Source organism: Nicotiana tabacum, chromosome 17 (assembly GCF_000715075.1).
Source record: "Nicotiana tabacum cultivar K326 chromosome 17, ASM71507v2, whole genome shotgun sequence".
NCBI classification, from domain to species: domain Eukaryota; kingdom Viridiplantae; phylum Streptophyta; class Magnoliopsida; order Solanales; family Solanaceae; genus Nicotiana; species Nicotiana tabacum.
The window spans coordinates 88,641,156-88,666,914 of NC_134096.1; the positions used below are offsets into that span (position 1 = coordinate 88,641,156).

The 25,759-nt window shown below is 41.0% G+C and overlaps 1 protein-coding gene across 1 annotated transcript; it reads right to left on the reverse strand.

The window, feature by feature from the left end:
• Positions 1-1,662: 1,662 nt before the first annotated feature.
• LOC107795628 (uncharacterized) lies at positions 1,663-2,358 on the reverse strand. Its single transcript, XM_016618291.1, has one exon. The coding sequence runs from the start codon at positions 2,356-2,358 to the stop codon at positions 1,663-1,665; it is 696 nt and encodes a 231-aa protein (XP_016473777.1).
• Between the last annotated feature and the right edge of the window lie 23,401 nt (positions 2,359-25,759).

Genomic DNA, 25,759 nt, shown 5'->3' on the forward strand with positions numbered 1-25,759 from the left:
CACTGGGGTTTGAAGTACCGCTACACTAGTGTGTTATTCGTTCTATCCTGGGAGGAAATAATCCATTACCTTGGGTACTAGGAGGGGATTAAATTCCTTAAGGAAACACTGTGAATTCAGTGGGCTCGAATTTATTATTATTGTTTCATTACGTTAACTTATATTTTGCAGAATTAATATTTACAAATACAGCAATATTGACCGGGAATAACAAGTTGCGGGCATATTACCACCCTATATGGCCACCTCAAGGACAGGGTTTTCAAAAACAAAATCAGACATTTTCTTGCAAGTTTGCTCTCAAGAAAATATAGAAATACAAAGTTAAAAAAAAAAAAAAAAAAAGGACCAAATTTGATTAGGCAAAAGACGTTTAGGTGGTGGTGGTCCCTCCATCGATTGTCCCAAGTATAGTAAGAGAAATCAGTCAAAAGCGATTGTAGCAAGTCTAATGCTAATATTACATGTGCCATTAAAAATGAACGAGTATATGTAGGATGTTTTTTAACTACGTAATAGTAATTGATTTCCCTATTCTGGAGGTAGCGGTAGTTAATGTTGTGTTGCAGAGTATAAGGTACTATTTTAGAACTACTAGTGTGTACATTAAGTAATAATGGAAATCAGAAGAATGAACAAGTTAGGAATGGTTTTTATTTTGTAGTAAAGTAATAAAAAGGGGTTGGTTTTGAAGCTCAACAGAATGCTCACTTTGTTGGGGCAACACGACAGCAGAATAAATGGGGGTATCTCACTGTATTGTGTTATAACAACACACGTAAAAATTAATTATACTAACTAGTACTTGATCAATATATAAATAAAGACAAACCTACATGTTACTTCTTTTACTCACTTCTCTGCTCCACAATTGAATAACATAAGTAGTTAATAAAGACATACAACATCACATTCGCATTAATTACGCATTGCTTGAACATCAAAGGGTATACCTTCTGGACTATGCATGCATGCAACTATAAATAACTATTACTACTACCCATACTATTCCTACTCAAAAAAAAATATATTATGATATTATCCATAACAATCAGTTTTCTTCATATATACTCTATATATTCACACACAAAAATAAATTTACTAATCGATTAACTGAATTTAAACTTTTAATAAGTCGGAGCCACCATCACTTTTTCAGCTTTACAGTTTTCTTAACCCTCTCCCCCTACCCAAACCGGGCGTGTCTCTCCAAAACATAGTACACATATAAGACTTGTTGTACATATTGCTTTGATTTAACAAAGAGGAGAGGAAACATTAGCTTCCCAGAATTTGCTTTGATTTAATTACGATAAATACAAACTTAAAATGAAAATGAAATTAAAGAAGCTCAACAGAATTCATGATATTCATCTGTAAAACTTTTTAACTACAGAACTAGTTTAGTACCTAACTAGCTAGTAGTAAATGAACTAGATCTGACGCCGGCCATGAGTGTAACTGCTTGAGTTGCTCGTTCTATATATTCTTAAAAAAAAAAAAATTCAATAGCCTGAATTCCCCCCCCCCCCTAAACAAACTAATGCTTCAGTAGCTCGCTATTGTAAAGACTAAAACTCCAATAAGACTGAATTTCTCTAGAAAAAAGGGAAAACACAGAGCATATATCACCCCACAAATAAAAAACCAAGGCAATTTCTCTTACAAACGAAGGGTAAGGTCAAGATTGAGCTGGTGATTATTATCCATAGAAGACAAATCCTGTGCAGTCGAGAGAGTAGCATCACCACTAGTAAAATAGACATGATGACCGCCAAATCCAAGAGTCGGTAGTGGAGGAGGATGATAAACGTCAGAGGAAGAGAAGGGGTTAAAGACGTTGATATTGTTTGAAGCTGGTGTTTGGAGCTGGCCGCTAAAGTAATTAGCGTAGGGGTTACTATAAGTAGTAGTAGTAGTATGATTAATGTTATGTTCAGGCAGCATCTGGCCGGTCATCAGAGGATAATTATTCAAACTGGGCTCCAGCCCCTGCTTGTCGTCGTTGTTGTTGTTGTTGTTGTTGTTTTTTTGAAGAAAATGGAAATGTACCATATTACGGGTGTCGGAGTCGGTGCTGTTGACCGGGAACATAGTACGACGAGAAGCGGCTCTTTCACGCTTGTGAGCATTTTGGTGTCCACCCAAAGCTTGAGAAGTGCAAAACTTGCGAGAACAGTAAAGGCAGGAGAACGTTCTGGAAGTTTGAACCTTTGGCTTATTGGGTTTTGGGATAGGAATGGGTTGCTGCTGCTGATTCAGAGGAGAAGCAACATTGATATCGGACAGCAAGACCATTTCAGTGGAATTAGAGTGCTGTTGGTTCCAGAAGTCGTAAACTAGGCTGGGGTCGGCCATTTTTGCTCTAGCTGGAAATATAAGAAAAGAGGGAAAACGATGAGTAGTGTATATTGAGATGATGAGAGTGGAGTATTATATATATATATATATATATATATATATATATATATATATATATATGCAGAGAGAGAGTAGAAATCAGAAAAAGTGGAAGGTGGGGAGGGAGGAGAAGCAGTACGTACTGAGAGCAGGGAATTGTTGCAAATGGTTAGAGATTTTGGCAGAGCTGTACCTCTGTTTAATTTGTTTGTATCTATTTATCTCTACCCCACTTTTCTACAGTTGTTCAATTAGTGTACACCTGTACACAAGGGTGCACTTCACTACACTTTTTACTAATTTTGTCATCATCAAATTGCATCCTCAATGCATGTAATCACTAATAATGATAAACTCATACTAATAGCAAATCTTTTTGGTTTATTATAAGTATACACATAAAATTTAATGTTACCAGTGTACTTGATTTATACTCCTTAAGTTGTATTAGTAATAGATTTATCACTTTACAGGTTCTCAATTCACATTTGTTATAAAGAAAATTAATTTCATTAGTTGGTTTTTAACTACTATAATATTTGTGAAAGCTCTTAATTTACATTATAAAATTTTTTTGGACATTACATGAGGTAAAATTTACAAGATACAACACTTTCTTTATCTGAGTCTTTACTTAAGTGGTTTAATAAAAAGTAGATTCAAAATGTTTTGTCGGCAGATGTAGAATTTCAGTTAATTTACCACCATAGTATGGATATACCAATATGTTAAAAATTTGTTCAATTATATCAAATATGAAATTAAGGACATTGGGTGCTGTAGGACAAGCTATATCCATCCATGCTTTTAATTAGTTAGGACTTTCATCATGCTAAATTTGACTTAATTAACATTCGTAACTAGTGTTGTTCAACGTCGTATATTCCTCATCATTTAGTTTCTTTTATCCTTTACAAATAGTTGCAGTCCTGATTCTGTTAAAGTTATAGACTCACTAGGAGTAACACTCTTTAAGAGGATTAGGTACACATTGGTTCGGTTTAAAGGATACGAGGTATGAAGTACGTGATTTTTTTTTTTTTTTTTTAGGGGGTGGGTGGGTTAACAACTTTCATATCTTTAAGGAAAAGAGTGATTGAGAAGATTAATGTGTATATGCATTCATCAATTCCTTGTATAATATAATTCTGACACACAAAATTAAAGGGAAGTCTAATCACATTCAACTTTGAATTCAAATAAATCACTAAAATGACACCCTACCCAATATGGCTACACTACTAAACAATCCTAAAATGGAGTCCTACTCCTATTCCAGAGGTATGGTGATACACACCTACGTTATGTCAACTAGTACTACTCCTGAATGACAACTTCAGAAACTACACTTTGACGGGAAGCCAAATAGATTAAAACATTTTATGTTTTTTTTACTTTGATGTAACATTGAAAGACTGATATAAAAAGGGGGGAAATTTAAAAAGAAAAGCTAAAAATAATTAGAATTATAGTAAAGAGCTGTGATGTGGAGTACTAATTAATTAACGTCCCAAACAAAAAGAAGAAGAAGATATTATTATATGTAGAAGAAAAGGAGAGAAAGCAGGACTGAGAACTGGAATCACCCACTTACTTGGCTGCAGTGATTGTTATGTCGTACAAACGCACCCCAGCAATGCTGCAGTTTGTTTGTTACAGTAGATGACAATTAGGAGACACGTGTCAAAGAAATATATACTATAAGTTAAAAAAGAAACAATTGGTTTGGTGATATATATGTGATGGAGACTTGGAGAGGAGGGAACTAAACTAGAACTGTACTGAATAGAGGAGAGTGGGAAGTATGAGCCTATCATTATCATCATATAATTCCTGTCGGAGTTTCCAAAACTGCTCTATAGTATATTCCCTCTCGCTCGCAAGTGCCCAAGCTAACACCTACACTTCATTTACTCATAAGATAAGACTACCAAAGTAGCCCAGGTACCTCTTAACAAGACGTCTGAATGTGACATAACTTGACTGTTTACCCGGAAAACGAATAGAGTTTGAATTTATACGTAATTCTAAGGATATATGGTATAACTTAATACAAATCGTAAAGATTAATAGAAAAATCAAGTATGGATTGGTAAGAATGCAAAGTGGGCAAAGTTGCAAGGAAGATGATTGTTAGGACTAAATAAGTTGAATCAATTTATGAAGTTTGAAAGAACAATTATTCACTGTAGGGGAATATGGTGCTTGAATTACAATATAAGCAAAAAACTTGGCCTTTACGGAAATGATAATCATCCCCTTTATAGTAGGGTGATCTTATTTTAGATATAATTAAAAATACATAGTGGGAGACCCATGATAAATCAGTTTTTTCATAATTCCTGTCAAGATTCTCTCCTCTAGTGGGATTGCAACGGCTCTTGTCTATGAGCTCGATATTGACTCGAGTTTTCGGTCTTGACTCGAGCTCTCGATCTTGACTCGAGCTCTCGATCTTGACTCGAGCTATCGATCTCGACTTGAGCTTGATTCTGACTCGGATCCCTAAATTGATTCGGGATCGATGTGGGTCGGTCTCTGAATCACAAGTTCGATAACTTTTTTTTGCATCATAGTTCGATTTGGATTCGAGCTTGATAATGATATCGAGCTCGACGTTGATCGATCCCTCGGGCTCGAAGCTTGTTTGTTCCATCTTCGGAACCCATCACGGAGCCTTACTTCGATCCATTATGTTTTGACTTTGATCAATTATGTTTTGACCTCGATCAATCGTATGAAGGCCGAAATCTATTTCGACCGCATACAGATAGTCCCCCCGTTTCTCAGGAAGGATGTGGTGAGAAACGATATGATTTTTCAATGGCTCGATCGGGTTATAAGCTGACGTTTACATTGGGCTCGACCATGACGCACGTGATGGTTGTCCCGTCGATTTAGTCTTTCAAGGCATTTAATGCATGTCACACGGTGGTCGGCCACCGCTAATACTGAACCGCCATTGCTTTAACCAATAAATAGCCCTTCCTTTTATCATTTACCACTTTTACATCTTCAGTCTTCCAAATTTTCCAAGTTCTTTTTCGTGTTCTCTGAGCTCATTCAAAAATATGTGATTCTTCTTTGCAAAATTCTTCTCCTAAATTACTAAATCATTGTCACCTTCTTTAAAATCAAAATGGTGAAGATATCAAAAATTGTCCCCCAAAAAGAAAAAGCTTCTTCTTCCCAATCCGTCGTCGACAAAACACTGTGAATCCACGTCCTGAGGAGTGTATTCCGACGACGTGTGTTCTTACCTCCGATTTCAAACTCGATAAAGGTTCGCCGATTCCTGGCCGATGTGAGCCCGTATCGAGATATATTTGTTCGATAACCCGGGAGCACATCAAGCGGATAAAAAAAGATTGTAACTGGGAGAACAAAGAAGTGGTAGTGTCGTCTCCCGAAGAGGACATTACTACTCACATGAAAGGGTTCTTAAGCGTGTATACTTACCATTTCACGTTAGGTGCCCTCGACCCTATTATCATAGACTTTTGTCGTAAATACCTAATAACGCTAGGCCATATACATCCTTCCTTTTGGCGGATCGTTATTTTGATCTGATATTTTATGAGTAAAATCGAGGGGATGCCTTTCACCCTCGATCATCTTATCCGATTATACCGTACTCGCCTTTTTCGATGAGGGTTAATAAAACTCCAATGTCGAGCTACCAAGGCTCTGTTCTCGAGTATAGACGAGGATAAGGATCGAGGCTGGATGGGTAGGTTCGTTTGAGTAAGGACTTCGGACCTGATTCCGACCGAGAAGATTCCTTTTCCTGAGGAGTAGAACATGAAGCGTAAGTACAATTCTGTTGTTATCTCCTATTATTTTGTTCTTTAATTTCTTTTCCCATCAATATTCCCCTTTTGTGGTGCAGCAGTTCCCTGGATGCCCGACGCAGTGTCCAATCTCAAGAACTGGGTACGCGATTTGGTTTCGACCTCCTGATACGCCGAGCGCTCATGGCGTGACTTGTCAAAGGGCTGATGGGAGGCAAAAAATCACGGTGAGCGCCTTTCTCGTATCTTTTGGTAATCCGAATACCTTTCACACACTTCAATAAAATTTTCCGTATGCAGGTGTGGGCAAAGATGCGGTTTTGAGGCCCTCATCCGTCGAGGAAGAGGCTTCGGCCTCTATCCCAAAGCCAGTGAAAGATAATAAGAGGAAAAGAGCCCATGTCCTCGATGATAAAAAATCGAAGAAAAAGACGGCTCGTAAGCCGAACAAAAATATCATTCCTTTGACCGTGGAATCAGTTCTGCGTCTGAGGGATGAAGAAGAAGAAGAAGAAGAGAACGATGGGTCTATGCTGGCGGCCCGAAAAAAGAAGACCACCGACGTTCCACAGGCGGATGGATTGATGGTGGTTCATAAGGCTCCGCCTCGAACTGAGGATATATCGGGGAGAGATTCGGGCAAAGTCCCCGAGTTGCTGGAAATTGAAGATGCTTCCCATCGAAGCCGACGGATGGGGATAAGCCTGAAGGGGCTCTTCTCGAATCTTTTCGAACCGAAGAGAATGCCCCAGGTGATTCATTTGGGGCAGTAGCAATCAAAGACTCGCCCAACTTCCCTACTTTTTCCGCAGGAACGATTCGGAAAGCCCAAGCTTTGGGGGCCCTCAAATTAGATAAGCCTCATGATGGATAGGATCCTTTTCGTGACCTGTTTATCGGTGTCGAAGAACTATCGGTACAAGTGACGCATCAGACCTTTTTCATGGAGTGCAGCAGGCTTTGAATCAGGTAAGCCTTAAATTATATGGTGTTACCTTTAAGTTTGCTTTTCTTTTCTCACTTTGTTCCTTCTTTCTTTGAAGGCTGCAGAAGTTCATCGAGAATCATGTTCTCGGTCCCGAACCAAGCTACATCGCTACGAGGCCGAGCTTCAACGGGTTACGGAAGAGAGGAACTCCCTAAAACTCCTCTTAGGCCAAAGGGGGGAAGAAATAAAAGACCTTCGAGCTGAGTTGGCCAAGGCTCACCAAGATCAGATCGATCTGTCCGAGCAGGTAATAATACTTTTAAAAGCCTATGGGCTCGATACCGGAACGATGGCTAATTTTTCGATCTCACAGCTGCAGCAGAAAATTGAGATGATTGGAAAACTCCGTGAAGAAGTCGATGTGATAAAAGCAGAATCTTTGGAGTGGAAAGAATGAATGGACCGCTTTGCTGTAGAGAAAGAAACTACTCGAGCCCAATTGTCATCGGCCGAAAAGCCACTCTAAAAAATGAAGGAGAAAAGCTTGGTCCAAACGAGAAGAATAGAGGAGCTCGAGGCTCAGTTGGCCTCTGAACTTGCAAAGGACGAATCTGACGCCGAAAAGGCAAAAGCTGATGCGGATGCACTAGTGGCCGTCTATCGGGCCGATGCTGAAGCTGCCCAGGTCCAAGCAAGAGAGGCAGCCGAGACCACCGATACTCGAGCACATTGGGTCGTTGAACTTGCTAAGTGCCGATCTCGGAGGGAGACCCTTGAGGAGATCCATGCTCGAGGTTTCGACCACGCTGAAGAGATTAAAAGGGTCAAAGAACTCGAAGCCGAAGCTGAAGTCTTGGTTTTCGATGACGATGATGATGATAACGATGATGATGATGGGAGTAAGAGCGGGTTTGAGAATGGGGGGAGGGCGATAGAGAAGAGACCGTTCTTGGGGATAACCAAGAAGCTTAGTCCTCAATTTTTATGTTGTAATCAATTATGTAAACGATTTTGTATATAATAATATCCCTTTTTTGCCGATATGCTTTTGTTTTGTTTCTTGTCTTGTGACCGAGTGAGCGCTTACTAAAACTTGAAGCGATGTAGCCTTTAAGCTTGGTAGTCGAGTGAATGATCCGAACTCGAAGTAATGTAGCCCGTAGGTGTAATGGTTGAGTGCTTGCTCGAACTTGAAATAAAAGTAGCCCGTAGGCATAATGGTCGAGTGAATGATTTGAACTCAAAGTAATGTAGCCCGTAGTCGTAACGATCGAGTGAGTGCTCCGAACTCGAAGTAATATAGCCCATAGGCATAATGGTCGAGTGAGTGCTTGCTCGAACTCGAAATAAAAGTAGCTCATAGGTGTAATGGTCGAGTGAATGATTCGAACTCGAAGTAATGTAGCCCGTAGGTGCACTGATCGAGTGAGTGCTTCGAACTCGAAGTAATGTAGCCCGTAGGTGTAATGGTCGAGTGCTTGCTCGAACTCGAAATAAAAGTAGCCCATAGGCGTAATGGTCGAGTGAATGATTCGAACTCAAATTAATGTAGCCCATAGGCGTAATGATCGAGTGAGTGCTTTGAACTCGAAGTAATGTAGCCCGTAGGCGTAATGGTCGAGTGAGTACTTGCTTGAACATGGAATAAAAGTAGCCTGTAGGCGTAACGGTCGAGTGAATGATTCGAACTCGAAGTAATGTAGCCCGTAGGTGTAATGATCGAGTGAGTGCTTCGAACTCGAAGTAATGTAGCCCGTAGGCGTAATGGTCGAGTGAATGATTTGAACTCGAAGTAATATAGCTCGTAGGTGTGATGGTCGAGTGAGTGCTTGCTCAAACTCAAAATAAAGGTAGCCCGTAGGCGTAGTGGTCGAGTGAATGATTCGAACTCGAAATAAAAGTAGCCCGTAGGTGTAATGGTCGAGTGAACGATTCGAACGCGAAGTAATGTAGCCCGTAGGCGTAATGGTCGAGTGAGTGCTTGCTCGAACTCGAAATAAAAGTAGCCTGTAGGCATGATGGTCGAGTGAGTGTTTGCTCGAACTCGAAATAAAGGTAGCCCGTAGGCATAGTGGTCGAGTGAATGATTCGAACTCGAAATCAAAGTAGCATGTAGGCGTAATGGTCGAGTGAATGATTCGAACTCGAAGTAATGTAGCCCGTATGCATAATGGTCGAGTGAGTGCTTACTCGAACTCGAAATAAAAGTTGCCCGTAGGCATAGTAGTCGAGTGAATGATTCGAACTTGATCCTGTTTGCATAATAAATCTCGAAATATAGGAGTTTTGCTTGGATATAAGATATCGGTATAGAAGAGAACTTTTCTTTGCAAGGCATTATAAATGTGTTCATGTTTTGCGTCAGGGCTCGGGCCAACTACATGAGCATGGTTCGTTTTGACTATTTGGCTCTTACAACTTTTCCTATTGGAACCCTGTTGTTAAGAAATATCTTTCTTGCCTCAGAACTTGATATATTTGAGGGCTAATGCCCCCCAGTATTCGAGGTTGATTATGAAGAAGTCTCGGATACTGTTGAATTGCCCTCAGGTAGCACATGATTGTTGCCTCGTTAAAAACCTCGCCGGGAAAACCCAGTTGGGATAAAAGCCGATCTAAGGGGGAAAAGAGTGCAACGCGTACTTTAAAACCTGAGGTCTCGACATCTTTGATCGAACTCCTGCGATGGGTTAGCTTCGAATATGTATATATGGGCGAAAGGGAAAAGAGAATCATACCTTAACAATAATATCGTTTGAGGAGTGATATGTTCCAGTTGTTCGATAATGGCTTGCCATCCATCGTTCCGAGTTTATAAGATCCATTTCCGACTATATCGAGGACCTGATAGGGTCCTTTCCAATTTGGGCCGAGCTTTCCTTCATTAGGATCTCGAGTATTGATGGTGACCTTCCTTAGGACTAAGTTCCCGATCCTGAAGTGGCGGAGGTTGGTTCTTCTATTGTAGTACCTTTCGATTCGTTATTTTTGTTCAGCCATTCGAACGAGTGCCGTTTCTCGTTTTTCATCTAATAATTCAAGGCTAGTGTTCATTTCCTCATGGTTTGATTCCACCGATGCATGTCGAAACCTTGCACTGGGTTCTCCGACTGGAATTAAGGCTTCGGAGCCATACACTAAAGAAAACGGAGTTGCTCCTGTATTAGAATTCGATGTTGTTCGATATGCCATAGGACTTCGGGCAGAATTTCTCTCCATTTCCCTTTGGCTTCGTTCAACCTTTTCTTCAAGTTTTGGATGATAGTCTTGTTTGTTGATTCAGCTTGTCTGTTCCCACTGGGTGATACGGTGTCGATAATATCCTTTTTATTTTATGATCTTCAGGAAATTTTGTTACTTTACTGCCGATACATTGCTTACCATTATCGCATGTTATTTCTGCGGATATCCCGAATCGACACACGATGTGATTCCAGATGAAATCTGTCACGACCCAAATTAACCCTCCGTAAGGTGTCGTGATGGCACCTAGTCTTTACGACTAGGTAAGCCTAATATTACGAAAAATATAAAGAAAACACAACATTTTAAAGATAAATAGCATATTGTGAATAGCCACGAGTAGTTTCACTCGGCATATACAAAATAATTTTCCAAGACTCGAAATATCACTAAGTCACAAGCTGCTATAATCTATATAGCTCTATACAAAAGTCTGAAGATAATAAAGAAAGTCTCTAAGCGAGGGAGTAAAAGGGGACTCCGAAGATCTGCGGACGCAAGCAGAAGTACCTTGAAGTCTCCTAGAATCAGCAGCACGCACTAACCCCAAGGCTGATAGCTCATACCTGGATCTGCACACGAAAACATGTGCAGAAAAGGGCATGAGTACACCACAATAGTACCCAGTAAGTGCCAAGCCTAACCTCGGTCGAGTTGTAACGAGGTCGGGTCAAGGACCTACCGGAGTAAATATAATTATTTAAACAGTAAAAGATATAAGTAAAGTTTACGGTAACACAGTTAATGAAATTCTCGAAAATATAACAGTTAAGGGAGCTCTCGGCTTAGAACAAGGTAGACACAATGGGGAATCTCCTGGGATACCGTCCCGTAGTTCTGATTGAATATACATTACAGGGGGATCTCCTGAAATACGTCCGTAGTCCCAAAGTAAATATGCAGTGCTGGGGGATCTCTCGGAATACATCTGTAGTCCCAAAGTAAATATGCAGTGCCGGGGGATCTCCCAGAATACGTCCGTAGTCCTAAAATAAATATGCAAGACAGGGGGATCTCCCGGAATACGTTCGTAGTCCCAATTTAAATATGCAACGCAAGATGAAATGGCAAGTATGGCATCGAGTTATACAGTTTATACTGAACACAGATAAGGAAAATAGGGACTTAACTAAGCATGGCGCACAAAATGTCAAATATGCAGTTAAAACACGTAAGCATGCTTCTCTAGTCTAAGTTTAACAATTAAACGCATTATTGCAATTTAATAAGGAAAAGTAGTTTATGATTTAGAAAGGAAAAAACGGGATTTTTGCAATAATAGCCCGTGTACGTACTCGTCACCTCACGTATACGGAGCCCACACATCAATTAATATCAAACATCCTAAGGGGAAAGTCCCCAACATAAGGTTAGGCAGGCCACTTACCTCGAACCGCTCAAATCAACTCGATATCACATTCTTGCCACGTGTATCCTACTCTAAATGGACCAAATCTATTCAAATTAATTGCATAATGTAAATATAACTACAAGTAATAAATTTAACTAATTAATTCGAAGCTAAAGCGTGATATTAGGAAAAACGTCCAAAAAGTCTCCCCGGGATCACGTCTCGGAATCGGGTAAAAATTACAAATTTTGAACACCCATTCACTCACTAGTCTAACCATATCAAATTTACTAAAATTCAACACCAAATGGTCCTCCAAATCCACAAATCATACTTCCAAATCCCTAGCCTCCAACTTCTAATTTCCACCTTAAATACATACTAACTAGGTGGAAAAATACATGGCAAAGCAAGATTATTGATCAAAAATAAGCACAAGGGACTTACCTCAAGAAATGCCTCAAAAATGCTCTAAAAATCGCTCTAAACCGAGTTTGCAAAGTCAAAAATGACAAAAATCGCGAAGCCCTTCGGTTTTAACCACTACCCAGTTATTTCCGCACCTGCGGAACCTAGGCTCGCACCTGCGGGTGCTCTTGTGCGGAAAAAGTGCGCATCTGCGCAATTCACTTGCCCCCCTCTGCCTTCGTACCTGCGACGAAAGGGTCGCACATGCGCGTGCGTGCTTGCGGAAATCCCCTCTGCTTCTGCGTAACTTGCGCACTTGCGAACAGTCTTGCACATTTACGGGCATCGTAGATGCGGCCTTTTCCCACGCACCTGTGACCCCTGACCAATCCACCCAACTCCTCTTCTGCGCCAATTTTCTCGCACCTGCGGGTAGCCTTGCGCATGTGCGATTACAACAGAACCAGCAAAAGCACCAGATTTTTCCTAAGTCCAAATTCATTTCGTTAAGCATCTGAAACACACCCGAGGCCCCCGGGACCTCAACCAAACCTACCAACCAATATTATAACACCATACGAACTTAGTCGAGCCTTCAAATCACATCGAACAACACCAAAATCATTAATTAAGCACGGATTCAAGCCTAGGAATTTAAAATTTTCCAAATTCTACAAACGACGCCGAACCACATCAAATCTAGTCTGAATGACCTCAAATTTTACACACAGGTCACAAATGACACTATGAACCTACAGCCACCTTTGGAATTCCATTCCGAGCTCGATATCAAAATTTCCACTATCGGCCGAAATCGTCGAAAAACTAACTTTCGCCAATTCAAGCCTAAATCTACTACATACCTCCAAAACACATTTGGGACGTGCTCCTAACCCCAAAATCACTCAACAGAGATAACGGAGTCGATGGAATTCCATTCTGGATCCGTCTTCACATAGTTCCGACTACAGTCCAAACTCTAAGGCTTAAACTCATAACTAGGGACTAAATGTCCTAAAACTCTTTGAATTCCATAACCAATCACTCCGGCAAGTCTCAATAGCGGAAACAAACGTGGGGAAAATAGTTATTAGGGGATCGGGGCTCAAATTCTCAAAACGATCGACCGGGTCGTTACAAAATCTATAACCTCTTTTTCTCTTACTTTCTCGAACGCTTTTGCTTCAACCCATTTAGAGAAATAGTCAGTCATAAATAAAATATATTTAGCTTTACCTAGGGCCGATGGTAGGGGGCGACGATATCCATCCCTCATTTCATGAATGGCCATGGGGATATGACTTAATGAAGTTTTTCCCCGGTTGATGGACCATCGGTGCAAACCTTTGACATTTATCGCATCTTCGAACAAGCTCCTCAGTGTCCCTTTCCATGTTATCCCAGTAATATCCTGCTCTGGTGATTTTGTGAATCAGTGATTCGGCGCCGGAGTGGTTCCCACAAGTGCCTTCATGGACCTCTCATAAAACATAATCGGTGTCTCATGGTCCCAAGCATACTTCCAATGGTCCATCGAACGTCCTTCTGTACAATGTTCCATCTTCAGCCAACGTGAATCGAGCAACTTTGGTTCATAGGGTCCTTGACTCTTTAGGGTTCGATGGGAGTTTTCTGTTTCCTAAATATTCAATATACTTATTTTTCCAATTCCAGGTTAAGCTTGTGGAGTTTATCTCGGCGTGCCCCTCCTCGATTACAGACCTCGAGAGTTGAACGACAGTCCCCGAATCCATCTCATCTTCCTCGACTGATGATCCCAAATTTGTGAGTGCATCGGCCTCACCGTTTTGTTCTCGAGGCACATGCTGCAAAGTCCATTCCTTAAAACGGTGCAAAGTTACTTATAACTTGTCCAAATACCTCTGCATTCTGCCTTCTTGAACCTCCAAGGTTTTGTTTACTTGGTTTACTACCAGTAAAGAGTCACATTTAGCTTCAATCATTTCTGCTCCCAGGCTTTTTGCCAACTCAAGACCTGCAATCATGGCCTCGTACGCGGCCTCATTGTTAGTTAACCTAGAGGTTTTGATAGACTACCTAATGATACTACCCATGGGGGGTTTCAACACGATGCCAAGCCCGAACCCATTTCACATTCGAAGCACCGTCTGTGAAGAGGATCCAAACCCCCAATGATGTACCCGATTTTAACAAGAGTTCTTTTTCAACTTCGGGTACGAGGGCTGGCGTGAAATCGTCCACGAAGTCTGCTAAAATTTGAGACTTGATGGCCGTACGGGGTTGATATTTGATATCGTACCCGCTGAGCTCGACGGCCCATTTGGCCAATCGGCCCGATAGTTCGGGCTTGTGTAAAATATTACGAAGTGGGTAAGTTGTTAATACGCATATGGGGTGACATTGAAAGTACGGTCTTAACTTTCTAGAGGCGCTTATCAGTGCAAGCGCCAATTGTTTTAGGTGTGGCTATCTAGTTTCTGCTTCTCCTAAGGTTCGACTTATATAATAAACGGGAAATTGCGTACCTTGATCTTCTTAAACTAGGACACCGCTTACCGCGATTTCCGATACTGCCAAGTACAAGTAAAAATTTTCGTCCATTTTTGGAGTATGACGTAGCGGCGGGCTTGATAGATATCGTTTTAATTCCTCTAGCGCCTGTTGGCATTCCGGGTTCCAAGCAAAATCATTCTTCTTTTTGAGTAGAGAGAAAAATTTGTGACTCTGATCTGACGACCTTGAAATGAATCGGCCTAAGGCTGCAATCTGTCCCGTTAACCTCTGCACGGCTTTTACACTGTCGACGATGGTGATGTCTTTGATGGCCTTGATTTTATCGGAGTTAATCTTGATCCCTCGATTTGATACCAAGAAGCCGAGGAACTTGCCCGAACCGACCCCGAAAGCACATTTCTTGGGGTTGAGCTTCATGTTATATTTCCTTAAAATCTCGAACATCTACTGCAAATGGGTCAAATGGTCTTATGCATGTAGGGACTTAACTAGCATGTCATCAATATAAACTTCCATTGATTTACCTATTTGTTCCTCAAATATTTTCTTTACTAGGCGTTGGTAAGTAGCTCCTGCATTTTTTAGCCCGAAGGGCATCACATTATAACAATATGTTTCATATTTGGTGACAAATGAAGTCTTTTCCTGGTCTTCCGAGTTCATTTGGATTTGATTATACCCGGAATAGGCATCGAGAAAAGTAAGGATCTCGTGGCCGGCCGTGGCATCGATCATGCGATCGATGTTGGGCAGCGAGAAGGAATCTTTGGGGAATGCTTTATTCAAATCCTTATAGTTTATACACATTCTAAGTTTGTCCCCTTTTTTAGACACTACAACTATATTTGCTAACCATTCGGGATATTTTACCTCCCGAATGGACCTTATCTTGAGGGGTTTGGTTACCTCGTCTTTTATGAATGTGTGCTTTACCTCAGACTGAGATCTTCTCTTTTGCTTCACCGGTCTGACCCTAGGGTCCAAGCTTAGCCGATGCGTCGTTATATCCGGTGAGATTCCTATTATGTCTAAATGGGACCAGGGAAAGCAATCTACATTATCGATAAGAAATTGAATAAGTTTTTTCTTGAGTTTGGGGGTCAACCCCGTTCCCAGGTATACCTTCTGTTCGGGGAAGTGCTCGATTAGTGTGACTTGCTCCAACTCCTCAATCATTGATTTGGTAGCGTCGGAATCATCGGGAACCACGAAGGATCGAGGGATCCTCTGATCATCATCTTCTTCGATCTTCTGATTATCTGGTCGGGTTAAAGCCGATGTCTGTGATTGCTATTTGGTATCTCGTTCCCCTTTTGAGCCCAAACCCTTTATTGGCGAAGGCGAGGATATTGGATTCGCTTCTTCGTTCGCAAGCATTTCTCTTGCGGCCGGTTGTTCTCCGTATACTGTTTTAACTCCCCTCGATGTTGGGAATTTAAGGACCTGGTGTAGGGTCGACGGTACAGTTCTCATGTTGTGGATCCACGACCTTCCAAAAAGGGCATTGTACCTCATGTCGCCTTCGATCACATGGAACTTCATTTCCTGGATGGTCCCGGCCACGTTTATCGATAGAATTATCTCGCCTTTGGTGGTTTCACATGCCATATTGAATCCATTTAGAACCAGGGTTGCGGGTACTATCTGGTCCTGTAGGCCGAGTTGTTCTACGACCTTCAATCTGATGATGTTGGCCGAGCTACCTGGATCAATCAACACAAGCTTAACTTTAGTTTTATTCATAAGTACGGATATTACCAGTGCATCGGATGGTTCGAAGTTGGGGAAACTAAGTTAGTAGGACCAAAGTTGGTACAACAGGCAGTTGAGAAGATTAAGCTTATATGGGAAAGGTTATTAGCAGCTCAGAGTCATCAGAAGTCATATGCAGATAATCCACGACGAGACTTAGAGTTTCAGGTAGATGACTGGGTATTCCTAAAGGTATCACCGATGAAAGGCGTTATGAGATTCGGTAAGAAAGGAAAGCTTAGCCCTCGGTACATCGGACCTTATAAGATCATACACAGAGTAGGTCAGGTAGCATATGAGTTAGACTTGCCTTCCAACTTGGAGTCAGTACATCCAGTTTTTCACGTGTTTATGCTTCGCAAGTGTATTGGAGATATTTCTAGAGTCGTTCCAGTTGACGATGTTCAGGTCACACAACATCTATCATATGAGGAAGCTCCCATTGCTATACTAGATAAACAGGTTCGGAGATTGAGAACTAAAGACGTATCTTCAGTTAAAGTACTATGGAGGAACAATATTATGGAGGAGATGACTTGGGAAGCTGAAGAAGACATGAACTCTATGTATCCTCACTTGTTTCCGCTTCCGGAGGAGGATCAGAGTAAGACATCACAATGGTACTTGATTCTTATGTTAGTTAATGGCATCGATCGTGTGAGACCAATGGTGTAATTGTTGATTGTGGCCCTGTGTGGCTTTGTATTGTTGGGTTTTTTGTCTGACAGGTTGATAGTGGCACCATTACAGAGAAGACTCTGCCAAATATTTCTATAAATATCTGGGAGTTTAACATTCGAGGATGAATGTTTCTAATGGGGGAAGATTGTTACACTTTGTGCGTCATAAGGTGACGTATAATAAATATGAAACTTGTTAATCATGATTTAAATGAGTTTAAAGTCATAATACAACTATATATTATGTTTGGATAAAACATATAAAGTTCGGGGGAAAATCGGATTAAAGTTGCGGAAAAACCAACTAAGGATTTGCCCTATAACAGAGCTTTTTGAGAAATAAATTTCGTGTGCTATATAAGGTATTTTGGGACATATTATATACCAAATTTAAGGTCTTGGAATTTAGTTTCCAACGCTCTTAACCGTTTGTTCATACGATATTCGGATAAAAAGATATAAGCATCGGAAAATGGGCGAATCAGAAGGTGCCAAGCTAGCACCTTTTGACTCTTCAAAAGTTGTTATATATGTTTTAACTCGTCTCTCTCTCTCTCTCTCTTCATTTTTTCACAGAATCTGACCATAGAATACCATAAATATAGTCCTTGAGCTCTCTAATAGTGCTTCAAATAATACTAGCATCCCGGGTACGAAATCGAGAAGTGATAACATCAGAACGATCCCTACGACGTAAGTATCGCTATATCGCCTCTCTTTTTCTTTGTAGTTTGAGTTTTGGAATATTTTTAATAGTTAATAAAAATTCTTAATTTCTATATTTAAGCTTTAAAATATCAAAAAAAGTTGATAAGTTCGTTTCCTAATAGTTAGACATCACGGGACGGTGATCGGTAGTCATGAGTTCGAGTTATTTGACTTGTAGTGGACTGTTTTGTGGGTTGTTTTGTATTGCTTTTGGACTGTATATTATGCTGCTGATTTATGGAGTTTGGAAGGATAAAAAGTGCATGGAGAAACACCACATGTGGTAGGGTAGTAGGTTAGTGGCTCGTCATTGTAGTTACAGGCTAATTGATAACTTGTTGATTGGGTGTATTATGGTATATTTGGGGGTTTTGTTGTATTGAAGGTCCCGAATTGTAATTAGGTTGGTTTTCAGTTGTTGATTGTATTATATTTGTATCTCGCCTATAGTAGGCTTGAGGGAGCAGTAAAATCAGGGAAAATGCTGCCCGTTTTATTTTAGAATCGAGTTATCGTTTGAGATACGTAATATACTACTGTCATCTAAATTGTACATGCATTTCTTTGTTATAGAGTTGGCGCACTAGTTGTCATAAGCTTGTTGTTGAGTTGCATTGACGACTTGAGGTATGTTAAGGCTATCCCTTCTTTCTTTTTGGCATGATCCAAATGATACAAGCGAAACGAGCAAAATACGCAACTTTCATAAATGACTCTATTCATAGAAATACTAGGGGTGTCTATATTATTGATTCCCCGTGTGAATTATTATTATATCCTTTATTTATGGGTTTCAGAAAAATACGTATTTGATAAAGTTTGTCCGAAAGGCATATTGATTTTATGATATTCGAAAAATCTTATTAACGTATTTCTTATGCATTTCATGCATTTATATATGTACATTGACCCATGACCAGAAGGCGTTATATATGCATATATTATATGTATATGGGATATGGAAAAAGGTTAAGGCGTTATATACGTACCACCACCTGATCAGCTGGTATACGTTGATAATTTGCCCACAGTGGCCGAGATGATATGATGGGATGCCCTCAGAGGCTTGATGATGTTATGTACACCTATACATATGCATGATACGATATTTAGACACATGTGCATGATATTATAAATGTTTCAGGATTCACAAAGTTATTTAGACTCACAGGTGGAATTCTTTACCCCGTGTTTCATCTATGTCTTTTATGTACTGATTTTCATGCTTTACATACTCAGTACATTATTCGTACTGACTTCCATTTTTGCCTGGGGACGCTACGTTTCATGCCCGCAGGTGCAGGTAGACAGGCTGACAGTCTCCCTTCTTAGGATTCTTGATTAGCGAGAGTTGGTATGCTCCATTTGATCCGGAGCTGCTTTGAGTTTTGGTACGATATGTTTACATATATATATATATATATGGGTACGATGGGGCCCCAGTCCCGTCTTATATACAGTTGTACACTCTAATAGAGGTCTGTAGACAGTCATGTATAGTTATATAGTATGTGGCCTTGTCGGCTCGCCCTACCGTATATATATATATATATATATATATATATATATATATATATATATATATATATATATATATATATTCTTTTGGGCATGTTTTCTCACGTAGGTTGTTCATATGGATTAGTAGTTTATTTCCAGATGTTATGCATGACCTACACTTATTTCATGTTTATATCTTAGACGAATGCTTAGGGGTGCTCGATAGGTAGAACTCAGGCTCTCGTCACGCTCCATCGGTTTGGGTCGTGACAAAAGTGGTATCAGAGCAGTTCTGTCCTAGGGTTGTCTACAGACTGTGTCTAGTAGAGTCTTATTTATGGGTGTGTTGTGTACCACACTTATAGACAAGAGGCTACAAGATATTTAGGATGGTTACTTTTCTTTCTTATCTTAGATCGTGCGATATAAGAATTCATTTTCCTAACGACATGTTATGTTTTCAGCGATTCCTAAGAAGGCTATAGACACTGGAGGATATGTTACGGGCTTGTGTGATAGACTTCAAAGGTAGCTGGGATGATCATCTGCTGAGGAGAGTCGCATAGTGAGACTCCATCTCAGACTTCACATACCCTGCCCTCTCCAGAGGAGATCCGAGGGGCACCAGCTCCAGCACCCGCTCCTCAACACCCGCTCCTCAACACCAGGTCCTCAGCCAGATGCACCGGGTGAGGAGATGAGAGATGTTATTCAGCTATTAACTCGATTAGTGGCCCATTAGTGCGAGGGTTCGTGATTTCATTAATTTGGACCCTCCGATATTCACTAGAGCAGATCCAAATGAGGACCCTCAGGTATTTATCAAGAGGATGCAGAGGACTTTGAGGGTAATGAAGGCCACTGCGACTGAGTCTGTTGAGCTAGCTTCCTATAGACTTCGGGATATTGCAATTAATTGGTACGAGTTTTGGGAGTTGTCCAGAGGTGAGGATTCCCTTCCAGCAGTATGGCAAGATTTTACAGAGGCTTTTCTTCGCCATTATTTTCCACCAGAGCTTAGATGGCCAGAGTTGATAGGTTCTTGACTCTTCGACAGGGTAATATGAGTGTTCGGGAGTACAGCCTTCAGTTTGATTCTTTGGCTAGGTATGCTCCCACTATTGTAGCTAAGATAGAGAATCGGGTTCACCGGTTCGTGATAGGGTTGGAGCCGCACCTGCTCAATGACTGTATGTTGGTCTCATTTCATCTAGGCATTGATATTTCTCGTATTCAGGCATACGCTCAGGGTGTAGAGGAGCGTAAGCAAAAGTAGAGGGCCGATCGTGAGCAAGATATGGGCCAGAGTAAGAGAGCGAGATATTCAGGTCCTTTTGGTGAGTTTCGAGATGGTCAGAGATAGCAGTATCCAAGGTATCCAGCTCAGCCATCAGCTAGTGCACCCCCTCAGTTTTCCGGTAGGAGATTTGATCATTCCACATATTTAGGGCCCAATCAGAGTTCCAGGGCCTCTCATTCTCAGTATATGGGTGAGTCAAGTCAGTTGAGGCCACCCTTGCAATGATGTGCTCATTGTGGTAAGCATCATGTCGGGCAATGCCTCGTGGGGTTTGGGGTTTGTTATACTTATGGTTATCCAAGCCACGTTATGAGAAATTGTTCGACGAGAGGTGGTGCAGGTATAGTTCAGCCAGCGGGATCTATAGCTGGTTCGTCATCATCAGTACGCCCCCTGGGCAAGGATTACAGGCACTAGCCGATCGTGGTAGAGGCAGAAGTGGAGCATCTAGCTCGAGCGGTCCTCGTAACCGCATTTATGCATTAGCGGGTTGACAGGATCAGGAGTCGTCACTTGATGTTGTTACATGTATATTATCAGTCTCTTCATATGATGTATATGCATTGATTGATCCAGGTTCCACCTTATCGTATGTCACTCCGTTGGTTGCTATCAAGTTTGGGATAGAACCTGAGTTGATTAAACCTTTTGAGGTGTCTACACATGTTGGGGATCCAGTGATAGCTAGACAGGTATATAGAGATTGTATAGTAGGAGTTCTTAGTCGTTCTACAGTAGCGGACCTGATTGAGCTAGATATGGTAGAATTTGATGTTATAATGGGTATGGATTGGTTGGCTTCTTGTTATGATAACGTTGATTGTAGATCAAAGATGGTTCGGTTCCAGTTTCCAGGGGAGCCAGTTCTAGAGTGGAAAGGTAATACTGCATCGCCGAGAGGTAGGTTTATTTCCTATCTCAAGGCAAGGAAGATGATCAGAAAGGGCTATATTTATCACTTAGTTCGGGTACAGGATGTGAAAGCAGAGTCACCGACCCTTCAATCTATTCTGGTGGTTAATGAGTCTCCCGATGTTTTTCCCGATGAGCTTCCAGGCCTTTCGCCAGAGCGGGAGATTGAGTTTGCTATTGACACATTACCAGATACTCAGCAGATATCTATTCCTCCTTATAGAATGGCACTTGTAGAGCTGAGTTTGTTAAAAGAACAATGTACGAAATCGAGAAGTGATAACATCAGAACGATCCCTACGACGTAAGTATCGCTATATCGCCTCTCTTTTTCTTTATAGTTTTACTTTTGGAATGTATTTAATAGTTAATAAAAATTCCTAATTTCTGTATTTAAGCTTTAAAATATCAAGAAAAGTTGATAAATTCGTTTCCTAATAGTTAGACCTCACGGGACGATGATCGGAAGCCATGAGTTCGAGTTATTTGACTTGTAGTAGACTGTTTTGTGGGTTGTTTCATGTTGCTTTTGGGCTGTTTATTGTGCTGCTGATTTATGGAGTTTGGAAGGATAAATATGGCGTGGAGAAACGCCACATGTGGTAGGGTAGTAGGTTGGTCGCTCGTCGTTGTAGTTACAGGCTAATTGATAACCTGTTGATTGGGTGTATTATGGTATATTTAGGGGTTTTGTTGTATTGAAGGTCCCGAATTGTAACTAGGTTGGTTTTGAGTTGCTGATTATATTATGTTTGTATCTCACCTATAGTAGGCTTGAGGGAGCAATAAAATCAAGGGAAATGCTGCCCGTTTTATTTTAGAATCGAGTTATCGTTTGAGATACGTAATATACTACAGCCATCTAAATTGTACATGCATTTCTTTGTTATAGAGTTGGCGCACTAGTTGTCGTAAGCTTGTTGTTGAGTTGCATTGACGACTTGAGGTATGTTAAGGCTATCCCTTCTTTCTTTTTGGCATGATCCAAATGATACAATTGAAACGAGCAAAATACGCAACTTTCATAAATAATTCTATTTATAGAAATACTAGCGGTGTCTATATACTTGATTCCCCGTGTGAATTATTATTATATCCTTTGTTCATGGGTCTCAGAAAAATACGTATTTGATAAAGTTTGTCCGAAAGGCATATTGATTTTATGATATTCGAGAAATCTTATTAACGTATTTCTTATGCATTTCATGCATTTATACATGTACATTGACCCATGACCAGAAGGCGTTATATACGCATATATTATATGTATATGGGATATGGAAAAAGGTTAAGGCGTTATATACGCACCACCACCTGATCAGTTGGTATACATTGATGATTTGCCCACAGTGGCTGAGATGATATGATGAGATACCCTTAGAGGCTTGATGATGTTATGTACACCTATACCTATGCATAATACGACATTTACACGCATGTGCATGATATTATAAATGTTTCAGGATTCACAAAGTTATTTAGACTCACAGGTGGAATTCTTCTCATGTTTCATCTATGTCTTTTATGTACTGATTTTCATGCTTTACATACTCAGTACATTGCCTGGGGACGCTGCGTTTCATGCCCGCAGGTGCATGTAGACAGGCTGACGGTCCCCCTTCTTAAGATCCTTGATCAGCGAGAGTTGGTGTGCTCCATTTGATCCGGTGCTGGTTTGAGTTTTGGTACGATGCTTTGAGTTTTGGTACGATGTGTTTGCATATATATATATATATATGGGTACGACGGGGCCCAGTCCCGTCCTTTATACAGTTGTACACTCTAATAGAGGTCTGTAGACAGTCATGTATAGTTATATAGTATGTGGCCTTGTCGGCTCGCCCTACCGTATTCCGTATATATATGTATATTTGTCTTTTGGGCATGTGTTTCCCACGTATGTTCTTTTGGCATGTTTTCTCACATAGGTTGTTCATATGGATTAGTAGTTTATTTCCAGATGTTATGCATGACCTACACTTATTTCATGTTTATATCTTAGACGAATGCTTAGGGGTACTCGATAGGTAGAACTCGGGCACTCGTCACGGCCCATCGATTTGGGTCGTGACAGGTTCTTCGCCCTATCGCTTAAAAATTCTCGAATGTGCCCTTTGTTGAATAACCGGGCTACCTCTTCTCTTAGCTGCCTGCAATCTTCCATTCTGTGGCCATGGGTGCCATGATATTCTCACATTTGATTAGGATTCCTCTGGGCAGGATCGGTCTGCATGGGTCGAGGCCATTTAGTGTCTTTGATGTCCGATAGCTGACACAATAGCGGATGTATCGATGCTGAAGTTATATTCCAATAACCGAGGCGCTTCCTTAGATTCTGCAGGCCTGTCGAACCTACTTCTGTTCATCATCCTACGGGACCTTTGACCTCGATCACTTTTTTTGTTATTTTGCTCGGGGTTATGTCTCCATACTGATTCTGCAGTTTCCGTTATATGGTCGGTATCGATCACCAATCAGACCTTGTTCTCGATTAATATCCCTTCGAGCAGCGGGTTCAGACACCAATTGATCATCGTCGACCCTAAATTTTTATTGATACCGATTGTGCACATCGGCCCACGTGATGGCTGGGTATTCGATCAGGTTATGCTTCAACCGCCGTGAAGCCGTTGAACTTCGTTCGTTTAAACCTTGAGTGAAAGCCTGAACAACCCAATCGTGTGTGACTAGTGGCAGATCCATCCGTTCCATTTGAAAACGAGATACGAACTCCCTCAGCATCTCGTTATCCTTTTGTCTTACCTTGAAAAGGTATGATTTCCTTGTTGCAACTGTTATGGCATCGGCGTGTGCTTTTACAAAAGAATCCGCTAACATGGCAAACGAGTCGATGGAATTCGGTGGTAGGTTGTGATACCAAATTATTGCTCCCTTCGAGAGGGTCTCTCTGAATTTTTTTAACAACACAGATTCGATTTCATCGTCTTCTAGATCATTTCCCTTGATGGCACACGTGTAAGAAGTGACGTGTTCGTTGGGGTCAGTCGTTCCGTTATATTTGGGAATATCGAGAATACATAATTTTTTGGGGATTATATTTGGGGCTGCGCTCGAGGGAAAAGGTTTTTGCACGAATATTTTGGAATCCAACCTTTTTATCATTGGTGGAGCTCCCGGGATCTGATCGACCCTGGAGTTATACGTTTCTACTTTCTTATCGTTGGCTTCGACTCGCTTTGTGAGCTCCTCGAGCATTTTAGCAATTTCGGAAGTAGTCCCCGATTCTTGCTCACTTGACCTCACTATGGCCGGCTCCGTTCTGTGGCTGATTTCTCGAAGTGGACTGGGCTCCGGTCTGCTTGGTAGTTGCGTTTAGCTCTGCAACTGAGCTATCGCTGCCTGTTGAGCTTGCAACATTTCGAAAATCATGCGCACGCTGACGCCGTTTTCCTCGACGTTATGGGTATCTCGAAATGCAGACCGAGTGCCACCATGAATGTTATTCCCAGGTTCAGGATGTACGTTCGCCTCAATGGCCACATGCGAATTGATATCTATCGGCACTTCGATTCGAGCTTCAACGGCATTGACAAGTGGTCTTCCGGTACTGGGTGTCAAGTTGTTATTCTCATCTTGAAGACCGGCTTCGTTGTCGATAGGTAAGGCCATTTGATTGGTAGTCAATTGTTGCTAATCTGAAATGCTTTCGGAAACAAGCGCAAAATGGTGTGTTTTTGCAGATTCGTATCAAATAACCACTGTTATCCTTAGCCACACGGTGGGCGCCAAACTGTTTACCCAGAAAACAGATAGAGTTGAATTTGTACGCAGTTCTAAGGATATATAGTATAACTTAATACAAATCGTAAGGATGAATAGAAAAATCAAGTATAGATTGATAAGAATGCAAAGTGGGCAAAGTTGCAAGGAAGATGATTGCTAGGACTAAATAAGTTGAATCAATTTATGAAGCTTGAAAGAACAATTCTTCACTGTAGGGGAATATGGTGCTTGAATTACAATATAAGCAAAAAACTTGGCCTTTACAGAAATGATAATCATCCCCTTTATAGTAGGGGGATCTTACTTTAGATATAATTAAAAATACATAGTGGGAGACCCATGATAAATCAGCTTTTCCACAATTCCTGCCAAGATTCTCTCCTCTAGTGGGATTGCAACGGCTCTTGTCTATGAGCTCGATATTGACTCGAGTTTTCGGTCTTGACTCGAGCTCTCGATCTTGACTCGAGCTCTCGATCTCGACTTGAACTTGATTCTGACTCGGATCCCTGAATTGATTCGTGGTCGATGTGGGTCGGTCTTTGA